This window comes from Cibotium barometz, chromosome 43, assembly GCF_041138505.1.
Source record: "Cibotium barometz isolate CiBa-2024 chromosome 43, ASM4113850v1, whole genome shotgun sequence".
Lineage (NCBI taxonomy): Eukaryota > Viridiplantae > Streptophyta > Polypodiopsida > Cyatheales > Cibotiaceae > Cibotium > Cibotium barometz.
In genome coordinates, this window is record NC_141088.1 from 14,426,616 (window position 1) to 14,447,761 (window position 21,146).

The window sequence follows — 21,146 nt, forward strand, 5'->3', positions numbered from 1 at the left end:
TTGTTCACATCATCACCCCCATGGAGATTTGTAGCCATATTTGGTAGCGATGTGTGTGAACACACTAGAACCAACCGGGGCACTTTTTCCCTCTTTAGGAGTTTTTCCCCGTACTAGTATACACCCATCTTGGGGTATACTTATCATCTTTGTACATCACACATTCATTATCTATCTATCATCTCATTGTGTGCTCCCTTGAGCTTCTCCACTGTGTGTGCACATGCGCATTCCTACAACCCTATTTCCAACATTTCTCGGATAGATCTGGCAGGACTACCCTCTAGCATCCTCTCTCTTTCTATTTGTCATGGAGGCCATGAGCAATTTTCTCTCAACTCAAGAGATTGGGCTCGAGGGATTGCGTCTCCCCATCCGTACTCAGGAGGAGTTGCTAGACTCAAAGTTCGCAGATGACACAACAGCATACTTATCTAGAGATGTGGGGCATCTTCAGAGTTTTGCAGAGGCGATAGAGATCTTCTGTCGTGCATCAAGAGAGCAGATCAACTGGCACAAGTCGTGTGGATTTTGGGTTGGCTCTCCACCTCCCCTACTTGTCGTCCAGATGAGGCTTTCAAGTGGATCCCAAAGGCACTCTAGTCCATTATCTTGGATGCAAGGTGGACATCGATATCTCCCAAAGCGACAGTTAGCCCCTCTTCTTGTGAGCATTTGCAAGAAGCTTCTATACTAAAGTTCAACGAGACTTTCCTTAGCTGGCCGAGTGGTGGTGGCAAACCAGGTTCTTCTTGCCACCATGTGGGATATTACTTCTTGTTGGACCTTCTCCCGGGCCTACATCGGTCAGGTTCAACGGTTGATCCACAATTTTCTATGGGCCTAGGCATCATCGACCCCGCCATTCAAGGCCATGCCCTGTTGAGCAAGTTGATTGTTAGAGGACTTCTAGGCTGAGAGCCTTGGAAGGATTTCCTCCTGGCCAGGATTTCACCTGTACACCAAGCTTGGGGGACCCTTGGCCGTAGAGGATCTTCATGGAGATGCGGCCCCTCGGCTTTAGCCCAACTTTTGAGGACACATTTGCAGCTAGCCTATTACAAGCTTGGGATCACCTCAAGCCAGCCCTCCAGCAATCAGTTCCGGTAGCCTCCGAGGAGTGTCTTCGGCAACCCTTGATTTGGACCCCCTGATCCATTTACCTAGTGGTCACACACTAGGGGCTCGGCCTCATGTACCCTAGGGAGCTTTGAGCACGGGACCTGCTACCTCGACATCGACTCTACCATTTCTCCAAAGTGGTCGATCCTGACCCCAGACCCTCTTCCTAGCAGCGGCTCGGAGTGTTTACCAGGCATGATATTCTCATTGTAGTTCATGGAGCAGATGAGAGCTCCGCTTTGCTCACTTCTTTTATTGGACCCCATGGAAGATTAGTGGGATCAAAGTCCCTCTTGGAAGACTTCAAGGGATACACGTTACAAAGGGTAAGGGTGATCCGATTCCATGCACATGAGGGACACATAGACCCACCTCCGACCAAGGTAGCCGGAGAGAGAGACTGGCGTTTATGGAATTGGGCGACGCAGCTCCAGTGGAACTTGGGGAAGTGGACTTGGTGTGATCCTACAGACAAGGAGACACCCGGTATCCCGTTCATTGCATACACCGCACTAGAGCTGGCCGACAGCCTCATGACCTACTAAAAGGAGAATAAATGGATAAAAACCAATAAATAGGCATGGCCCCAAAACACTGAGATGCACAATATTCTAACAGCCCCTCTGCAGCTCATAGTGTGCAAGAGTTTGAAGAAGATGCAAACATGGACCCTCCAGTACTGTGGATACAGGAATCACCTAGGAGAAAGCACCCGCCAACCTGTTTTCTCGAAACACAATGCCACCGCGAATAACAAAGAGCTTTGCTTGGCTCCAAATTCCCACACCAATGTGTGGTGAACTCCAAGAATAGAATGATGAGCTGCCTGACACATCGTGCCCATTATCCCCAAACAATGGACTGTGAACACATCACGTTCCAAAACCTCAAACAATGAACTCAGAACACCTCTAATGATATCTCCTTTACAGCCTGAAGAACCTCTTGCAGAAGAGCCTGGAGTTTGTTGATGTGCTCCCACATCGTCGAAGACTTTGCAAGATTCATCACTCGCATCTACACTTCCAAGGAAACACCCTTCATGGGTAATACCCGATTGTACAAAGAGGCCAAGCGCTGCCAAATCCCTCGAGCCAGCATCATAAGTTTGATATGATTGATCACTTGGGGTGTGCAGTTAAGAAAGATGAAAGAGCGCACACAGGTATTGACACGATCCCACAACTATGCCTGGGCCTCCCGCTCTTTGACTGATAGTGAAGAGTCCTCCTCCACCAGATTTGGCCCTGACACACCAATCATGAGACGAAGTCAGCCAAATCATAAGATTCCAAAACAGATTCCATTATCACCTTTCGAATGCCATAGTTGTTCCCGTCCAACTGTTGGTCCATCGGGTGGAGATCTTCGCAGGTTTCTCCGCCATCTCGAGCAATCCTACCATCTCGGCGGTTCACATGGTCTTGTGAAGGGAGGGTAGGTGGGAAAAATTTTTGAAGAAGAGGCTACACTTTCTTGCAAGATGGTTGTCCAGCAATGACACCCGCCTTCTACTCCCTTCTCCACGTCTCGTATGGCCCAAATACTCTCCAATCAACACCAAAAAACAGCAACCCCGCAAGCTCTCACCGTCTCCAAAGCTTCAAGCCACCTGGGGCTCTGATACCATGTCGGAATGTGCAGCGGAAATGAGACTGAAAACAGAGAGCAAAAAACCGCATAAGTGCAAGAGAGGAGAAGAGCTGTAAACTCTACTATATACACAAGTATATCCGATACAAACTGTGGGGGGGTGGGGCAAGAGCCCCAATATATATGGGCTAGGGCTGCTGGTCGGCCCTGTCTAAAACAGGCCGACAGCCCCAAAAATGGCCCACGACTAGGTATATCCTAGTCGGCCAGTATATGGCCCGATCGGCCAGCACCAAAAAATGGGCCCCTCCTAACCAACCAACTCCCACAAGCCAACAAGGAAAAAAACAGCCCCCCCACCACTACTGAAAAAAATGGAAAAAACATGGACATGATTACGGACACCTCCCACAGGCGGGCACACCCACATCACAAGCCCTCACTCAGTATGGTACATACAAGAGATGAATCCTAACAGTAGCTCCCTTGGGCTTCTCACCTGTTCCTTTGACTATGTTCCACAAGCCATCTCTCATGATGTTAAGTCTCACTTTGGTTTGCCATGTTGAGAAATTGTCACGTGCATCCCACACTTGGATGCCACGTGGACACATCTGAACAAGAAGGTGCAAGACCTGGAGTGGAAACTAGTCCCATGTGACCCTAGTCCGGGACGAGTCAGCCAAGGTTCCACTCTATGCATCCAAGGTCAGGTGTACATTGTCCTGCACATGAAGCACTGCCAGTCCGTACTGTGAGTCTCCCTCTGGAATGATGTTAGGTGATCTGTGTATCTGGTCTGCGACCGGGTGCCGGACATCTGTAGGTGCATTTAGGTTGCATATAGAAGAGGGGGCAGCCCTTTTGGCTCCCCTAGAAAGGAGTTAAAACTCCTTGCATATCTCATCATAAGGCTTGCATGCCACCCTAGACAGGACCCAGAGGCCCAAGGAACAGCCCATGTGCTGTCAGCCAACCCTAAGGAGGCCTGGACAGCAAGGCGGCCAGGCCTACTGGGCCTAGGCTGCCTATCGGCCAGCTTGTTGGCCATGGCCAGCCAGTCGGCCAGGCCAAGGTGGCTGCCTGCAGTAGACAGGGCAGTCCACAAGGCGGCCAGGGCTTAGCAAAACAGCCAAAGCAAAGCGGCCCTCTTCCAGTGTGAAACGGGGAGTTAATAGCACTTAATACCTTTTAGCAAGTTGTGGAGGATTTGCTGCTTTTAGAACTGGCTGACTGGATGCAGTAGGGGGTATATAAACCCAATGCTGGAATTCAGTCATTTCTCTCATTGTTCACAAAGTGCTGAGGCTACTCAAGGGGCCTGGACAGCCAAGGAGAAGCTAACGAAAGGGTGAAAACTGAAGGTCAAGGGCAGAGATTTATCTCAGCCAAGAAGGTCAAGATTCAGTCTTTATTTTCTGATTTGCTTCATTCTAATAAAGCAAGTACACCATTCGTGGTGGGGGCCCTACAGAGAGTATTTGGGACCCAATAATGTGTCCTTTTCTCTCCCTCTCTCTCTATATATTTTCTACGCATCTTCTTTAGTTTTGTGCGTTATATTCATCGTCAAAGACTGCTGAACTCTGAGCATTGAAGTTACCGATTCGACCACGAAGCTTCCGCATGTTACATTGGTATCAGAGCCTTCTAAAGATTCAGCCAGAAAAACCCCCAAAAAATAAAAAAAGATAATTTTTTTCTCGCTTGTGTGGTTGGTTTCTAGACTCCGGTGGACCACCCCTTTCGGTGCGACTCATGGACGGTGGTTTTCAGCCTCCGGAAGTCTCCGACACACATAGTGGATGGTCAGATTGCACTTCGGAAAGGAAGTTCATTTTCCTGCTATGGCGAGTTACAACGAAGAGAGAGAACGACAACCTTGGGACCAAAGTGCACTAGGCAGTCCATCTAGGGCATCAGGCATGAGTGTACCGGAGATGTTCCAACACATGATGCGACCTTGGGACCAAAGTGCACTAGGCAGTCCATCTAGGGCATCAGGCATGAGTGTACCGGAGATGTTCCAACACATGATGCGAGCAATCGCAAAACAGGGTACCAATTTGGAAGAGCAGAAGGCGCAGATCTTGGCCTTGGAAGAGAGCACCCGTTCTCCAGCTCCTCTTTTTCCATCTCCTCCTCCCTCTCCTTCTGTTTCCAGATTCCATATCCTCTACAAAATGACCCTTTTGAAGGTTCACAACCGCAACCGAGTTCTATGCTCGAGTTGCAAATGCGTGCAATGGAGATGGAAGACCGTGCGGCAGTAGCCCGTGCTGCTGCACAAGGCGACGCCAGGCGACGATTGGAACACGAAAGATACCTTGCGGCTTTGGACGCAAGAATGACACCAGCAGCTTCCTCGAGTCGTTTTCCCGAGAAAATGAACTTTAGTAAGTATAATGGTAAACTCGATCCCACAACTCTTTATTCTTGGGCATCAGGCATGAGTGTACCGGAGATGTTCCAACAGATGATGCAAGCAATCGCAGAACAGGGTACCAAATTGGAAGAGTAGAAGGCATAGATCTTGGCCCTGGAAGAGAGCACCCGTTCTCCAGCTCCTCCCTCTCCTTCTGTTTCCACATCCAGATCCTCTACAAAATGACCCTTTTGAAGGTTCACAACCACAACCGAGTTCTATGCTCGAGTTGCAAATGCGTGCAATGGAGATTCGACAGATGGAAGACCGTGCGGCAATAGCCCATGCTATTGCACAAGAAGACGCCAGGCGACGCTTGGAACACAAAAGATACCTTGCGGCTTTGGACGCAAGAATGACACCAACGGCTTCCTCGAGTCGTTTTCCCGAGAAAATGAACTTTAGTAAGTATAATGGTAAACTCAATCCCACAACTCTTTATTCTTGGTTGCATCAGTTTGAAGCATATTTTGCCGCAATTAGAAAAAGTGATACTGACAGAGTGATTTTGGCTAGTTGGTATTTGGAAGGCGAGGCCATTCCTTGGTGGACCTAGTGGGCTCATGCCTACACCAGATTAGGTATGGCAGCTCTGTTAGGGACCAGTTTGTCCTCGACCTTAAGCAGCAGTTTCTACCGTCCCATTGCCTTGAGCGACTCGAAGACAAGTTTAGGGAAGAGCATCAAAACGCGCAACCAGTGCTTCAGTTTGCCAATAAGATTTTAAACTTATGTTCGCAGTTGGGCTTATCTAACAAGGACAAGAAAGGACAATTCCTTTATGGCCTTGACACGCAAATCCAATGGGAGGTGCCTATGTTTAGGCCAGCCACCTCCAAAGACGCACTCTTGCTTGCGTAGAGTGCTAAAATGAAGCACAATGGAGGAAAGCCCAAGACTTCCCAGCCTGCCACTCCCAAGGCAAACGCCTTAGGGAGAAAAGGCCAGAACCAGACGGGGTCTTCCCCAAGACAAAGCACGGGAACCTCTCGCTCCAAGAACTCGACCAATGCGCCCAAGCTTACTCCAAAATAGAAAGCTCATGCAAGTAAGACCAGTGGTAAATTGAGTGCTGAGGAGACAGCTCAGTACAAGGAGGGTAGGTGCTTCTTTTCTAATACAAAAGGACACACTTCTAGGGAGTGCCCTATGAAGACTACCGCTCCACAGACAACCACCCCAACCTCCACGGCTTCAGTAGTGAGCCCATCTCCCACACAGACCCCAGCGGCAATCCCTAGTTCTTCGGATCCCAGTGCTTCGATTGGTGCAATCGTTAGTCAGGAGCTCGAAGATAAGCAGAAGGGCACCCATGATCAGGAGTATCAACGCAATGAATTGCTCGAGACCTTTGGCTACATAGGTGGCCAAAGAGCCATCCTGTTTGACAACTGCAGCATAGAGGATATGGTCACGGATCAAGCCGCTCGACAAGCCCATTTCGTCTTGACTTTGGTAGACAAGAAAGTTGAGGGATTTAGCACAGGCATGACGAAGAGCATCAAGTTTGAAGCTCAAAGTGCTAAGTTAGTCATTCAGGGCGTAGACTTTGTGCGAGATTTTATGGTTGCCCCTCTTGTAGGAGCATACATAATTTTGAAAATTCAATGGTTTCACAAGTTCCGGCCAGATATCAAGTGGAACAAGCACACTTTCGCGATTAATCGGAATGTGTTTAAAGCCCCAATGACTATTAAGTGTGAGCTAGGAATCCCGAACTTTCCTCTCATAAGCCATTTACAGGCTAAAAGAGAAATCAAGAAAGGCGCACAATGTGCGACGATTTACATCCAGACTACCTAGACAGTGGCCAAGGCTTCAAAGAAGTACAAGGTTCTCCATGACAAGTTCCATAAGATTTTTCTTCGGGACAATCTCAGCTCCCCCCGTCTAGACCGGAGGACCACACAATAGACCTCCTCCCAAGCTCGGATCCCCCGAGCAAGTTTCCATATTGCCTTTCCAAGGTAATGGAATCAGAGTTGGATCGCCAACTCCAAGAAATGTTGCAATATGGCTTCATTTGTCCCAATGTGTCGCCACGATCCTATTTGTCAAGAAGAAGGATGGATCTTCTCGATTGTGTGTCGATTATCGTGCACTCAATAAGCTAACTATCAATAGTAAGTTCTCGATGGCTCGAATAGATTACATTCTCGAGCGGCTAAATGGGACTAAGGTGTTCTCGAAACTCGACTTTAAGAGTGGGTACCACCAGGTGACGATTGTTGAGGGAGACATTCCCAAAGACAATCTTCTGTACGGAGCGGACCCACTATGAATTTGTTGTCATGCCTTTTGGCTTGACGAACGCCCCAGCCACATTCAACCGCATGATGATGCGTGTGTTCAAGGACTTAATAGGAAAGTATGTGTTATTTTTTTGGACGACATACTTGTATTTTCAGCTACCCTTGAGGAGCATGACATTGATGTGAAGAAAGTCCTCAAGTTACTGGAAAGCAACGAGCTTTACATCAATGAGAAGATTTTATTTGTTCGAGATTCACTACCTTGGATACATTATCAGTGCCGAGGGCATCCGACTTGATCCGGCCAAGGTGACCGAGATTGTCGATTGGGAAGTACCACAAACTTCATTTGACATCAAATCCTTTGTGGCTACATGCCACGCATACTCCACCCACATAGACAAGTTTTCTGACCTCTCAGCGAATCTCACTGATCTACTAAAGGGTGTCAAGACTAGAAGGCAATGGATTCAAACGACTCCACGAGCGTTGGAGACATTCAAGAACCTCAAGGTGGCTTTGACAGAAGCGCCTTGTCTAGCGCTTGCCTTGTGCGATGAGCCGTTCCAAGTGATCATCGATGCAAGTAACATCGCAATTGGAGGTGTTTTACAACAGAATGGCCATCCAGTAGCTTACATGTCTCGTAAGTTATTGCCCGTAGAAATGAATTACTCAGTCTACAATCAAGAACTCCTAACAATCATTTAAGCCTTGAAACATTGGAAACATTTTCTTTATGGTGAGTTTGAGGTTCGCACTAACCATCAGGCATTACGCTGGATTCAAACAATGGCAAGTGCACAATAGAGTGACCGACAGCACCGCTAGAGCCAGATCTTCCAACAATTTGGTGGTATGATCGAGTACCTTCCACGAAAAGCTAACCCAGTGGGTGGCCGATGCTTTAAGCAGGAAGGGACAAGTGACTTTGATTCAGACCACTAGACTCGACTGTTAGAAGTCATCTCCTGTCTAGATTTATACACCAGGGCCTTTGTTGTGGGTGTGCCCGCCCTTATCAGGTGTTTTATCATTTTTCCTCACTCCCCGCATTTTTCCCCTATTTTTTTCCATTTTTCTGTGGCTTGGGAGGCAGCCCTGAGTTGGCAGGAGGATCCATTTGCTGGCCGACTACATCATATGTGTGTACTGGAGCTGGCCGACTGTACTTGATGCAGTCGTGGACCCTCAGAGCTGGCCGACTAGCTGCATACTGCTGGCCGACTGTAGATGCAGTCGTGGAGCCTTTTTCAGCAGGCCGACTGCACATGTGGGGGCATATAAATAGGCCCCCACCCCCATACCACTTAGTGTATCATATTCGGGATCTTCTTGTGTATATCAGAGCAGACTTACACGCCTACATCTCTCTCTCTCTTGTGCTGTTTTTCTGCATGCGTTTTTTGCTCTTGTGTTCCCAGATCTGGTCATCATCTCCGCTGCGTATTCTAACATGGTATCAGAGCCCTAGGCTCTAGATAGGTCTTGGGATTTGTGTGAGCAAGAGGGGGACTGTTTTGTGGCTGATTGGTGGACTGTTTTGGGCTGATCGGGAAGAGGAGAAGCAAGAGGAAGGCGGGCTGATTTGCTGGACAGCCACTTGCAGTTTTTAGTTCTTCTTTGTTCCCACCCACCCACCCTTTTCAGAGGACATCCCCGCAATGGCAGATCTGTTTGAGATGGCCGAGAGACATGTGAAGATCCCGACACTCCCCACGTTCCCGGTGGACCGTCAGTTGGACGGGAGTAACTACGGCATATGGAAGGTTATGATGGAATCTGTTCTGGAGTCTTACGACCTCGCCGATTTCGTCGTCGTTGGTGTTCCATGGCCGGAAGTAGAGGAAGGGGAGTTACCGTCGACCCGAAAGGACCGGGAGGCTCAGACACACATGTGGGATCGTGTCAACGCCAGGGTCCGTTCGTTTATCTTTCTCAATTGCACACCACAGGTAATCGATCATGTAAAGCACATGACGCTGGCCAGAGGTACATGGCAGCATTTGGCCCCACTTTACAACAGGGTATCGCCCATGAAGAGGATTTCCTTGGAAGTACAGATGCGGGTTATGAGCCCTGCAAAGTCGTCGACGATGCGGGAGCATATTAACAAGCTGCAGGCTCTTAAGCAGGAAGTTCTTCAGGCTGGGAAGGAGATATCGTCAGAGGACATGGCCATAACGTTGCTGTCACACTTGCCCTCTTCGTACTCAGCATTTTACTCGTCTTTGATTACCAGTGGCAGGCTCAGCACCATCACGTGGGAGGAGCTTGTGCCCATGGTCCTGGACCAGGAGGAATGATTCACGAACCCTCCTCAGGGTGGAGGTTCGGAGGCCTTAACTGGCCAACGGTCGAAAGGCCGTAACTCGGGCAAAGGGAAGGCTTCATCGGAGAAGTCTTCTGAGAAAAAGTCCGACGCTGACCGCGAGAAACTGAAGGCAGAGAGGACCTGTAATGATTGTGGCGAGAAAGGCCACTATTGGAGGCAGTGTCCCAAGCGGAAGACCGAGAAGGGTGAAGACTCCTCAGCAGCAACCGATGCTTCATTTTCTTCAGGCAGGGAGGAGATTGGAGGACTCTCCGCAACGGATACTCGGGAGTGGATTCTCGATAGTGGTGCTTCCAGGCACATGACTCCTTCCCGTTCCGGTTTACAGGATCTCTGCAGGCTTTCTAGTGGTGATACATCCACTATCCCAGTTCACAGTGAGGGCAGGATGGAGATAGTTCCCGATGGCAGAGGGGGGAAGCATTCCTCCCAAGTGTTGTATGTTCTGGCACTTGGTTTTCATCTATTGTCAGTGCATCAGGTTTGCAAGACTGGCGTACGGGTGGAGTTTGATGAGCATTTTGTTGCTCTCCGAGACAAAGCAACAGGCCAAGTGGTTTGGGAAGGCGGAGTGAAGAATGGAGTTTACAAGCTTTCAGCACTCTCTCTCCCAGGTCCTCAGGTTTGTGATGAGTGGCAATCTGGTAATGGCCACTTGTGTGTGGATACGCTGCAGGTGCGGGCTTTCCGAGACCAGGTGGTGGATAGCTTGCCAGTAGATGGCAGCAGTTGGCAAGAACTTTCCAATACTAATGTTGGTAGTTCTTGTGTTCGTCAGTCAGAGGAAGCTGAACAGGTCACTTATGCTCTGATGTCTCGTAGTATTCGGGACAAAGAACCTCCAGTAGATGAGGATGTTCTTTCCACGGGGACCTTTCGGAAAGCCAGGCAGGTGGCAGGTGATTACTTGCAGAAGGAGGTGGTTTCTCTTGGCTTTGTGGTTTCGGATCCAGAGGGGGTGGTTGACAGGTTTCATCAGGTTTCCAGGACTTGTTTGTGCACCGTAACAGGTGTTGATCCTTGTGAGCAGTGTGATGCCTTTTTGACTCACAAGCTGTATGGTTCATTGATCTGGTTGATGGACACCAGATTGGACGGGAGCTTCCTGATGAGGCGGTTGAGCTCATGGTTGCGGATGACTCTTTGGGAGGCAGGATTGCGTTTCCTGTGGTTTTTGCGGCATGCGAAGGATCAGGGACTCTTGTACACAGGAGGGGGATTGTTGGATGGAGTCCGACTCCACGGTTGGAGTGACTCAGTTTGGGGAGGAGATCCGGACACGAGGAGATCTACTTCAAGCCCAAGAGCAACTTTACAGAGCAGTAAGAGGCAGTCATCTTTTGCCTTGTCGAGAACAGAGGCAGAGTACCGAGCTGTTTGTGATGTTGTTTGTGAGGTGGTGAGGATGCAGAGGTTGCATAGCAGGTTTGGGCTTCCACTGGAGGAACCCATGGTCATCCAGAGGCACTTTGTTCGTGAACAGATCGTTGCTGATGACATCTTGCTAGAGTTCTGTTCGACGGAGAACAGTACGGTGGACCTCTTCACGAAGACGCTCTCTCGGGATTTGCTCAGGCGGCCCCCAGCTCCCAGTGGTTGGTTTCACAGCCAAGAGCTGAGAGGGGGTGTTAGAAGTCATCTCCTGTCTAGATTTATACACCAGGGCCTTTGTTGTGGGTGTGCCCGCCCTTATCAGGTGTTTTATCATTTTTCCTCACTCCCTGCATTTTTCCCCTATTTTTTCCCATTTGTCTGTGGCTTGGGAGGCAGCCCTGAGTTGGCAGGAGGATCCATTTGCTGGCCGACTACATCAGATGTGTGTACTGGAGCTGGCCGACTGTACTTGATGCAGTCGTGGACCCTCAAAGCTGGCCGACTGACTGCATGCTGTAGATGCAGTCGTGGAGCCTTTTTCAGCAGGCCGCCTGCACATGTGGGGGCATATAAATAGGCCCCCACCCCCATACCACTTAGTGTATCATATTCAGGATCTTCTTGTGTATATCAGAGCAGAGTTACACGCCTACATCTCTCTCTCTCTTGTGCTGTTTTTCTGCATGCGTTTTTTGCTCGTGTTCCCAGATCTGGTCATCATCTCCGCTGCGTATTCTGACACGACCTCACTAGTACAGGACTAGATGACACAAAGCACACGTACACGGATTCCGAGGAATTCGGTACACAATGGGAACAGGCATTGGATGCCACAGGACCATGCCACTTTTTGATACACGATGGTTGGCTTTTCTACAAAGGCCGACTTTGTGTCATGAAGTCGTTCAGGGCACCCCTTGTCCATGACACCCATGAACATTACTGGTGGTCATCGGGACATGAATTCGACTCTCGAGAAGTTAGAAAGGTAATATTATTGACCAAGAATGAGACGAGATGTGTTTGCACATGTGCAATAGTGTGACATTTGTCAAAAAGTGAAAGCTCCTCGTGGAAAGAAGATAGGGTTGTTACAGCCTTTACCGATTCCCGAAGGACCTTTCCAAGATATATCCATGGATTTTATCACGAATCTGCCTCCCAGTCCGAGTAAGCATAATACTCAATGCTTGACTATTGTTGATAGATTTAGCAAATTTGTTATGCTTATCCCTTGTAGGGCTAATGTGACCACCAAGGATGTTGCCCATTTGTTCATTCGGCATGCCAAGTTTACCAATCATTTTTGAAGGGCATTGTTTGATAACTTTGGTACTAAATTGAAGTTTTCCACTACATTTCACGCACAAACTGATGGCCAGACAGAAATCTACAACCAGTTGGCCTTTGATGTGCTGAAGTGTTAGATCCACGATCAGCAAGATAAGTGTGAATCGTGTTTGCCTTTAGTTCAAACTATTTTGAATGATTCCCTTTCTTCAGCTATTGGCAAGACTCCATATGAAGCAGCGTTTAGCGTTTGAAAGACCATTCCAGTTACTATTGACCAGAACCTCGTCTTCAGTACCTGAAGCAAACTGAATGACAGAGTCTTACCAAGAGATTTTAGAGTCAGTGAAAGACAAGTTGGCTAAAGCACAGGAGGCCTACACTCAATAGGCCAACAAAGACCGAAGGGATATGAAGTTCTCGGAAGGAGATTGGGTTTATCTTCAGATCATAAAGCAAAGATTGAAACAGGTGGGCAAGCAATGCCCAGAGCTATCATTCAGGAGCTTTGGACCTTTTCCCATACAGAGAAAGATTAACGAGGTTTCAATGAAGTTGAAGCTACCTCCGAGCTGGACTATGCATGATGTGTTCCATGTCAGTTGGCTAAAACCATATGCAAGTCCAATCCCTTCAAAAGTGAAAGACGAAGCGGAACGAGATATAATGACGAAGCTGAAGCGATGGTTTCAGAACAAATCCTTTTGCACCACTTCAAGCATGGCTCCGGCCAAAGACAAAGACACTTCCTCACGAAGTTTCAAGACCGAGGGACCCACGTAGTAGTATGGCTTGACAAAGAGTTCTTCGACGACTATCCAGCTTTATTGATGGACTATTTGGAGGCTATGCAACTTCCGTCAAGTTAAGCAGAAGGGGATGTCACGTGCATCCTGCACTTGGATGCCACGTGGACATCTGAACAACAAGGTGCAAGACCTGGAGTGGAAACTGGTCCCATGTGAGCCCAATCCGAGACGAGTCAGCTAGGGTCCCACTCTATGCATCTGAGATCAAGAGTGCATTGTCCTGCACATGAAGTAGTGTCAGTCCCCCTCTGAAATGATGTCAGGTGATCTATGTATCTGGTCTACAACCGGGTGCTGGACATCTGGCAACTGGTGTAGATCACGCCATCAAGCATTAAGAGGGCGCAACGGGTGTGAAACGACGGGAAGGCACGAGCGGGTGCGCGAGGCCATAAGACGCCAGCGGAAGAGTAGGACAATCAGCGCCGGATGGCGAGACCCGCCGATGCGAGAACAGCAAGTCGGTGATGTGAAGCCACCGAGTTCATAGCTTTCAGGCAACGGCAAACGACAAGCGATCGGCAATACAAAACCGCCGGGTCGGAGACGGGAAACCGGCGACGAGCGATGCGAAAGGAAAAACCTCTGCCAGAGCAAGTGAGGGGGAAAATAGCCGTGGACGAGGCCAAAAATGGGGCCGGCCCGATAAGGCGTAAGGGCACCCAACGCCACCTAGTCGAATGGGTTGCTCAGCCGGGATCCTTGCCCCCCCCCCCCCCCCAAGCCGGCTGAGCGGTGGTGCTCAGCTCAACCCGGCTGGCATCCTATCATGGGGTCCACCAGGAAGGTGGTACAAATGGGCGGCAGTGGCAGCGGATAGGCGGCGTAAGCAGAGACAGAAGATCCAAAGAAGTGCAGTGTGTGAGGTCTAGAGAGCGACGGGCTAGTGGCTAGTGAAGGCTTGAAGCTACTACCTCAAGGAGGGTAAAGCTCCATATTGGAGTTTGCAGAGAAGAAAAAAACAATGCTCCAATGCTCAAGTGTTTGCACAACTAAATGAGAATTGTATTGCTTGATATAAAATGAAGTACAAGGCCAAGTATATAAAGGCCCTTCCCATATAGATACATAGTCAGCCTCTTCTCTACAAAGTTCAACGATCATCACTCTGAGTTTACTCCTTAGCTTATGCTACCATACAACCTCCATCTCGATAGTTCCAGGTCAGCCATCAAAGCCCCCTTTCAAAGGGTGCTTTCACAAGGTGTGGAGCTTTGCCATCTATCGTATCACATAAGTAATACAGTATTGTTATATACCTTCATAAGGTCAAAAAAATCTGAACTTACGAATTGAGAGATATGAGAAAGAAATAATAGTGAAGAAGGACAAAGACAAAAACAAAGCATTTGAAAGATCAAAAATAAATAAACTAACAAACCTAGCTACTAAGGAGAGGAAATCAAAAGATAATATCAAACGAAGACTTTTAATTAAGACATTAACCAAAAAAACAAAAACAAAAAAACAAAAAACAAAAACAAAAACAAAACATAACAAAAAAACAAAATAGCAAAACAGAGAACTGTAAACTCTAGACCTAAAGCACTAAGAGCTAGAACCAAACATTAAGCTAAACTTTAAAAAAGACTTCAACTCAAAAGGGCAACCACTAACTCCAATGTCTATCCGAACATGAAGTGTAGGTTCATCAACTCTATCATGCATAGCGTCGACAATAAGCTATGACATCCCTACTCTCGTCATCAGTGCCTAAGAATAGGTGCAGGTTTGTATAAGGTTAGTCCAAAAGAACATGCTTTATAAAACCAGCAAACTGAGTTTCTATCACTCTCCAGAGGTGATGGGCACTTCTTATCGTGTAATTTGAGTTTAAGGTTTTGTGCTGTGAAAGATCCCACTTCTTATCAGTGTTGTGTATGTACACCGCACGTCATATCCCCTTACATGTTGACTCTCGATACAATCAACTACTCCAAGAAGTTTTGCACTTGCTAAACTGTGCTCGGCAATAAGTGAACTGAAGTGCAAGCATATTTACTAACCACTATAAAGTGATAGGCTCTCTTAATAAGTTTACTACATTCACATCCTTTGCTTAATGTTAAAACAAGACATGGATCATACGGTTTATAAACAACATATATGCCACACCTAATCCATATAATGCACATTGGTAATCTACTTGAAACATGTTCTTTGGACTGAGACCTTTGTTAGAGACTGAAAACATCTGTACATAATCAAGACTGCTCATTTTAAGACTAAATAGTAACCTTACAGTGCATCAAAACATAATATTGATTTGACAACATAGGCCTTTTCAGATCCTGCGTTTCTAAAACTTCGATCTTCAGGCTTCGAAAGAAGTTGGATATAGGTACTAACCTTTCTCTTCAAAAGAGGCACATTTCCTTCCTTGGACGATGACAACCACTTGTTTTTCATGGCATAGTTCCTACCTATAGAAAAGACCTGTTTATCCATTCTTGCCTGCAGCAGACACACCATAAAACAGGTAGTCAAAGACAGCTATCACAATGTGTGAAATAGATCCTTGATCATTCTTATGCACACTCAGGCTTTCTTCTCTATCCTCATGTTTTCTTGAATATCTTCAGCTTTCCCATCCATCCTTAAGCTTTACAATCCCATCCTTGTCAATATACAATACTGCAAGTTCTGTGATAAGGGTACCTCTAAGTCATCTTGGCGGATCCCTTCAGGTGGAACAGCTTCAAAGACTTGGACCTCAGGAGACGCAGAATCTGCATACTTCTCTCCCTCTTCTGTGAGAATCCAGATCTCCTTCTTGATATCCTGGTAATGAAAAACATTAGGCAGCTTGAGGCCTGTGGGGAACATTTTCCACGTAGCTTTGCTTCCAAAAATACACAATAAAGAAAGAAGTCCATCACACTGGCAGATCAAAGCCACCATTAGGGACCTCCCAACATGCAGTTGCAGATCAAAAAGCAGAAAGACTCATTTCAGCACCATTAGAGCAAGCCTGACGAAAGCCAAAAAAAAAAAAAAAAGGCAACCAAGCACGCACACAAAAAAAAAACGGCTCCCTTTGTATGCACAAGAAGCAGAAAGACCATTTCAGCAATGCAAAAAAAGGGACCATTTCAGCAGGCTAACGAAAGAAAACATAGAGAACAATTTAAAACATGCAAAGAAAATGCCAGCGCTAGTGGTGACGACTTGGCGTGCAGGTTCAGGGTTCAAACTTAGAACCTAATTATAATTAATCTCTTAAATAAAAAACAATGCCAAAGAGAAAGCAGAAATCAACATTGAGCGTGCCATTTGAGCAAAGTAGTGCACAAAAATAGCAGGCTTTAGATAGGTAAGTCCGTTACAAGAGTTCAAAAGCAAAAGGTAGATAAACGCAAAAAAACAGTGAATCCAAGCTACTGACGAAGCAGATGAACGCAAAAGAATGGTGAATCCAAGTTACTGATGAAGAGAAGAAACGCGCAAAAGATTAGTCCGAACTACTGATAAAAGCATCCATCGGCATACCTTTGCTTCTACGAGGCTAAATCCGTGAAGGCTTTTGATGACGTTGAGTAGCTCGCCATGGTCGATGCCGTGCGAGAGGGCAAAATCCTCTGAGTTAGAGATCTCCTCGTGCGTTTGAAGGTAGCTCAGAACGGAGTCCTCCGCAGACTCGGGCGAAACGCTACCCATCCTCGCAGATAGCCCTCACTGTCCGACTAACCTTCCGTAAACCTTGAAACAAAACCGGTCTCCAGGGTTTTTTTTTGCGTCATTGGAATTTCTTATTGCCAGCCAACCTTATTCACAAACCAAAAAGTTAACATAAACTCTCTTTTTTTCGTGCGTGCATTAATTACCTTCGTTTTTTTTTCATACGCGTGCGCTCTTTGTAAGGCTTCTTTGTGGGTCATCCATGTGCTCTTCATTGTTGTTGTTGTTGTTGTTGTTCGTGGCTCCTCCATCACATGGGCCTGGGGAATGATTCACACTAGTCTTTACAGCGCTCTTCCACATCTATCGATGCCTTCCGACCTGGATGTTGCTCACTCTCAGATTCCAATGGCAGAGTCTTTGTACATGCAATTCTTGCCTTGGATTTGTCTACAACGACGAGTTTCCAGGGTATGGCCTATTGATGATTCATAAGAGACTATCTATTTTGTTGTTCCATGCTTTTCCATGGTGGGTGCACCTGCTACTATACCTGCATGTTTCTTGTTTCTTATTCTAGCCTGCAGTTCCGCTAGATTGTTTATAAATATCACCTTCTTGCCATTGCACGTCTACTTGTAATCATGCTACCTAAAAGGATCCCTCTTTGTGATGTCACAAACTCAGCGCCCGCTCCTATATCAATTGTGCTTTTCGGTCATCATGAACCAAAACCAAGTCGAACCATTATTCCCATAAATGTAGCTCCGAATTCCCTACTAGGAAGGATTCTTATGCCACCTGAAGATCCTAGCACTAAACCACAATTACCATCCATGCTTGTATGCTTTATACACTATTCTGATATATGTACTTACGCTTTGCATCAGGGTCTTTTGTAACTCTTGATAGAAAAGGCAAGAAGCAGCAAAATCAGATCCTTCTGTGAGTAATTGCCCAAAATTCCCTACTTTGAAAAAAACAAAACTTATTGATGCATCAATTACAGTAGGCATTGGAAATGGAGATATTGACGTATCCAACTGGGAACCGAACCTCTTAAAGAATTTGTTTGTATGGAATGCCTCAAAGGAATATTTACATTGGAAATGGAGATATTGACGTATCCAACTTGGAACCGAACCTCTTAAAGAATTTGTTTGTATGGAATGCCTCAAAGGAATATTTACATTGGAAAAAGGTGGAACACTAAATCATCTTCATTTCCAAATGGTGGTTTCTTCGATGGCACCCTAATATTGGCAAATTCATAAAAAGATACATACAATGGAATTTTTTCAAATGTGAAGGAGGATTAGTCATGTGTAGAGCATTACATCAAATACGTATGTATATTTTTTTAGGTATGGTTGGGTACTGTATATGAAGAATCTTCACACTAGCCATTTTAAGTTTTTCTACCACAACATTTCATGTGAAGAAATAACTCGTGGGTGCGACAACTATACGCTCTTTATGGTCAAGGCAATCTCAAAAAGAATGTATATCTATCACCAGTCAATCTCTGAGCATGCATATGTCTTCATGGTGGAGAATTACATTCCAAATAAGTTTGGTGTAACACTAGAAAACACTCTGCTTCAAATGGTGTGAATTGGGAAGTATTACCCTATTGCATCATGGATAATACCTAAACCAGGAAATGGCATGGAGTCTATGCATCTTTTCCCCACAATTTCAGTGTAAAAAGTTGTAAATATGTGGAAAAGTTTGCCCCATGAGCCTACTGTAATCTAAGTCATATTTCTAATAAAGTAACCATGGGTTAACATATCCTTCTCGTAAATATTGCTACATTTGCACACCAAACAAAAAGTGAATATGTGAGTATAGTGACCATTAATTCTTTTATGCTAATTCAAGAGAGTGCTCTTCTTCTCTATACTCTTATGCTATTGCTTTCTTGCTTGCCTCTTACATGTTTGAGCTCCTGTGTGCTTGCTTACATGTGTGTGAGAGAGAGTGAGTGTGTGATTGAGTGAGAGAGGAGGGTCGAGCTTCCATTGGAGTGCGGTGGGTGGTGTTGGAGCGGAGTTTGGAGTGTGGCTACGCAGCAACAAGCTCTCCTACGAGAATCTCAGCACAAGCAATCAATGAGGTGAGTGACACATCTCGTTTATGCAATTGTAGGCTAGGTTATGGTAGATTAACCTCTCGGTTTGAGCTGTTTATGCTCCCAAAGTATGGTGAGGCAAGGCCCCACAAAATTGGCTAGTTCCTACACACTTTCTATGGTGCAAGGGCTTCCCACCCACCCATTAAAATTTAATTTAAATCAAAATTATACGTGTATGTATGTGTGTATATAAATTTATTTATATTTATAATTAAACACACACACATGTATGTATGTTTAGGCATATGTCTCTAAATATAATAAAACATAATATTATATATAATATATATTTGCATGTGTGTGTGTGTGTGTGTGTGAGAGAGAGAGAGAGAGAGAGAGAATAAAAGTAGATTTCAATATATATGTCTATGTATGTATGCATGTGTGTATGTATTTTTTTATACATTTATAAATACTCATATATATGTATATGTATATATGTAAATGTATCTATTCATACTATCTATTATGCACAAGTTTTTGGGATGGGAAGAGACAGATGGTGGTTGGATTAAAGGAAAGAAAGAAGGGGGTGTAATGGGGGAGGGGAGGAGCCACGTGTTCGGGGAGAGAGGAGAGAAAGAGAGAAGAGAGAGAAGAGAAGAGAACTTTTTAACGTCGTAGGAAACTATCCCAAGAGACCAAATTGATCTATCCGACAAGATTTGAACTCAAGACCTTTGATTCAAGAGGGAAATGAGCTAACCAATCTACCACACTTGGGTGATAGAAAGGTTAGCCCATTTTCCTCTTCTTATTCACACACACACCCACACACCCACACACACATTGAGAAGGGGGAATGCATGTGAGAGAGACACACATATATGCGTCTATGTGAGAGAGTCACACATGCACACATGCACATCATTTTGGCAAAGGAGGAGTAAAATCATTCAAAGCAAGATTTTTAAGTCAATATATTTTTTTGTTAGCATTACTTTAAGTGTATTAACTATTTCTATATTGTTTGATCTAATTAAAGCAGACACGGTCGTCCTCCTATTGCTGAGGAGATTGAAATAATGAAAGATAATGTATATGAAGTATTAAAGCAACAATTAGCAAATGTAGGCATCCATCTACTGCTAGAAGTACTATCTATTTCAACTCCTTATCTTGGTCCATAGCCTTCACACCTTGGGTGGCCATACTTAAAAAATAGGTCCATGGCTATCCACAACCGCCTAGGTTTATGCAAAACCCTAATCTAAGAATACAATCTTCATTATTAATCATGTGGCGTGCCAGCAAAGATCTTTCATTGACAAGCGGTGATCGCACACATAAAATATACAATGATGCTGGAGAGGTGTCAGATGAGGGTTAACATGCCCCCCTTCCTAATGCAAATACTATCCTCGAAATATGTCGATGAAGATTTGTTGAGGCTATTGTTAGATGCATGAAATGTCAGAGGTCCTGGAAGGTCTGTAAAGTAACATGGTACCACGAGTAAGGTGCATTTAAGCATAATGCAAACACTAATCACGCAGTGAGGAATGATATTTAATGACTGGTCAATTTTTCTAGTTAAGACAAGGGTACTATGAAACTTGGTCCAAATTTAATCTAAGCTAAGAAGGAGCTAAAGCATGCCTCAGGTTATGACCTGTCTTGACACACTATCCTTTGGTGAAACCATCTCTAGCCTCCTAAATGGAACTGCTAAGTGATTATTAAAAGGTTTCTTTTTTATTGAAAAAATAGAAAAGTAGGGCACCACCCTGTAGAGACCGAAGCAATGGTCCAGAGACCTCATACAAGAGTATCTAGGAATTGGTAAGTACCTCCACAGTGATGGTTTTTTTTAAAGGTCCTTTATTGATAGATTTTAGCCACAAGGTCCCATCCCATGGAAATCAAGGCTACAGTCTCAAGGCTCCATCACTAAGAGCCAAAAGTCCTACCTAGATCGCACATGGCGACAGTTATCTTCTTGTAGGTTTTTTTTTTTGCTTTGTTTTTGGTTTTTTAATAAAAAAACTAATGTCACCTTACAATTCACCTAGGAGGCTCTATTCTAACTAAAGAGGGTACACTAAGGAAGGTGGAGTACTTGGCATACTCTAAGGTTGATCTTAGGATAGATAGAACTATGACCAAAGCCTAAATGTTACCAAGTAACAACTAGAAATTTGATAGACCAAATACCTAGCAATGCATGCAAGCACTTAAACAAAAAGTAAAT

General features: G+C 45.6%; 1 protein-coding gene across 2 annotated transcripts in view; it reads right to left on the minus strand.

Moving 5' to 3' along the window:
• Window positions 1–16,944, minus strand: part of LOC147613563 (phenylalanyl-tRNA synthetase, putative / phenylalanine-tRNA ligase) — a 91,232-nt gene extending 74,288 nt beyond the window's left edge. The window contains exons 1-3 of one of the 2 annotated variants that reach the window (XM_086781559.1): window positions 16,690–16,944; window positions 15,859–15,981; window positions 15,550–15,654 (exon numbers count right to left, since the gene is read on the minus strand). In XM_086781559.1, coding sequence (XP_086637685.1) covers window positions 15,550–15,654; window positions 15,859–15,981; window positions 16,690–16,857 — 396 coding nt within the window. In that variant the 5' untranslated portion in view covers window positions 16,858–16,944. Of the gene's footprint in view, window positions 1–15,549; window positions 15,655–15,858; window positions 15,982–16,689 lie in introns of those variants that run through there. The other variant, XM_086781561.1, reaches the window with a different exon arrangement.
• Window positions 16,945–21,146: the final 4,202 nt, after the last annotated feature.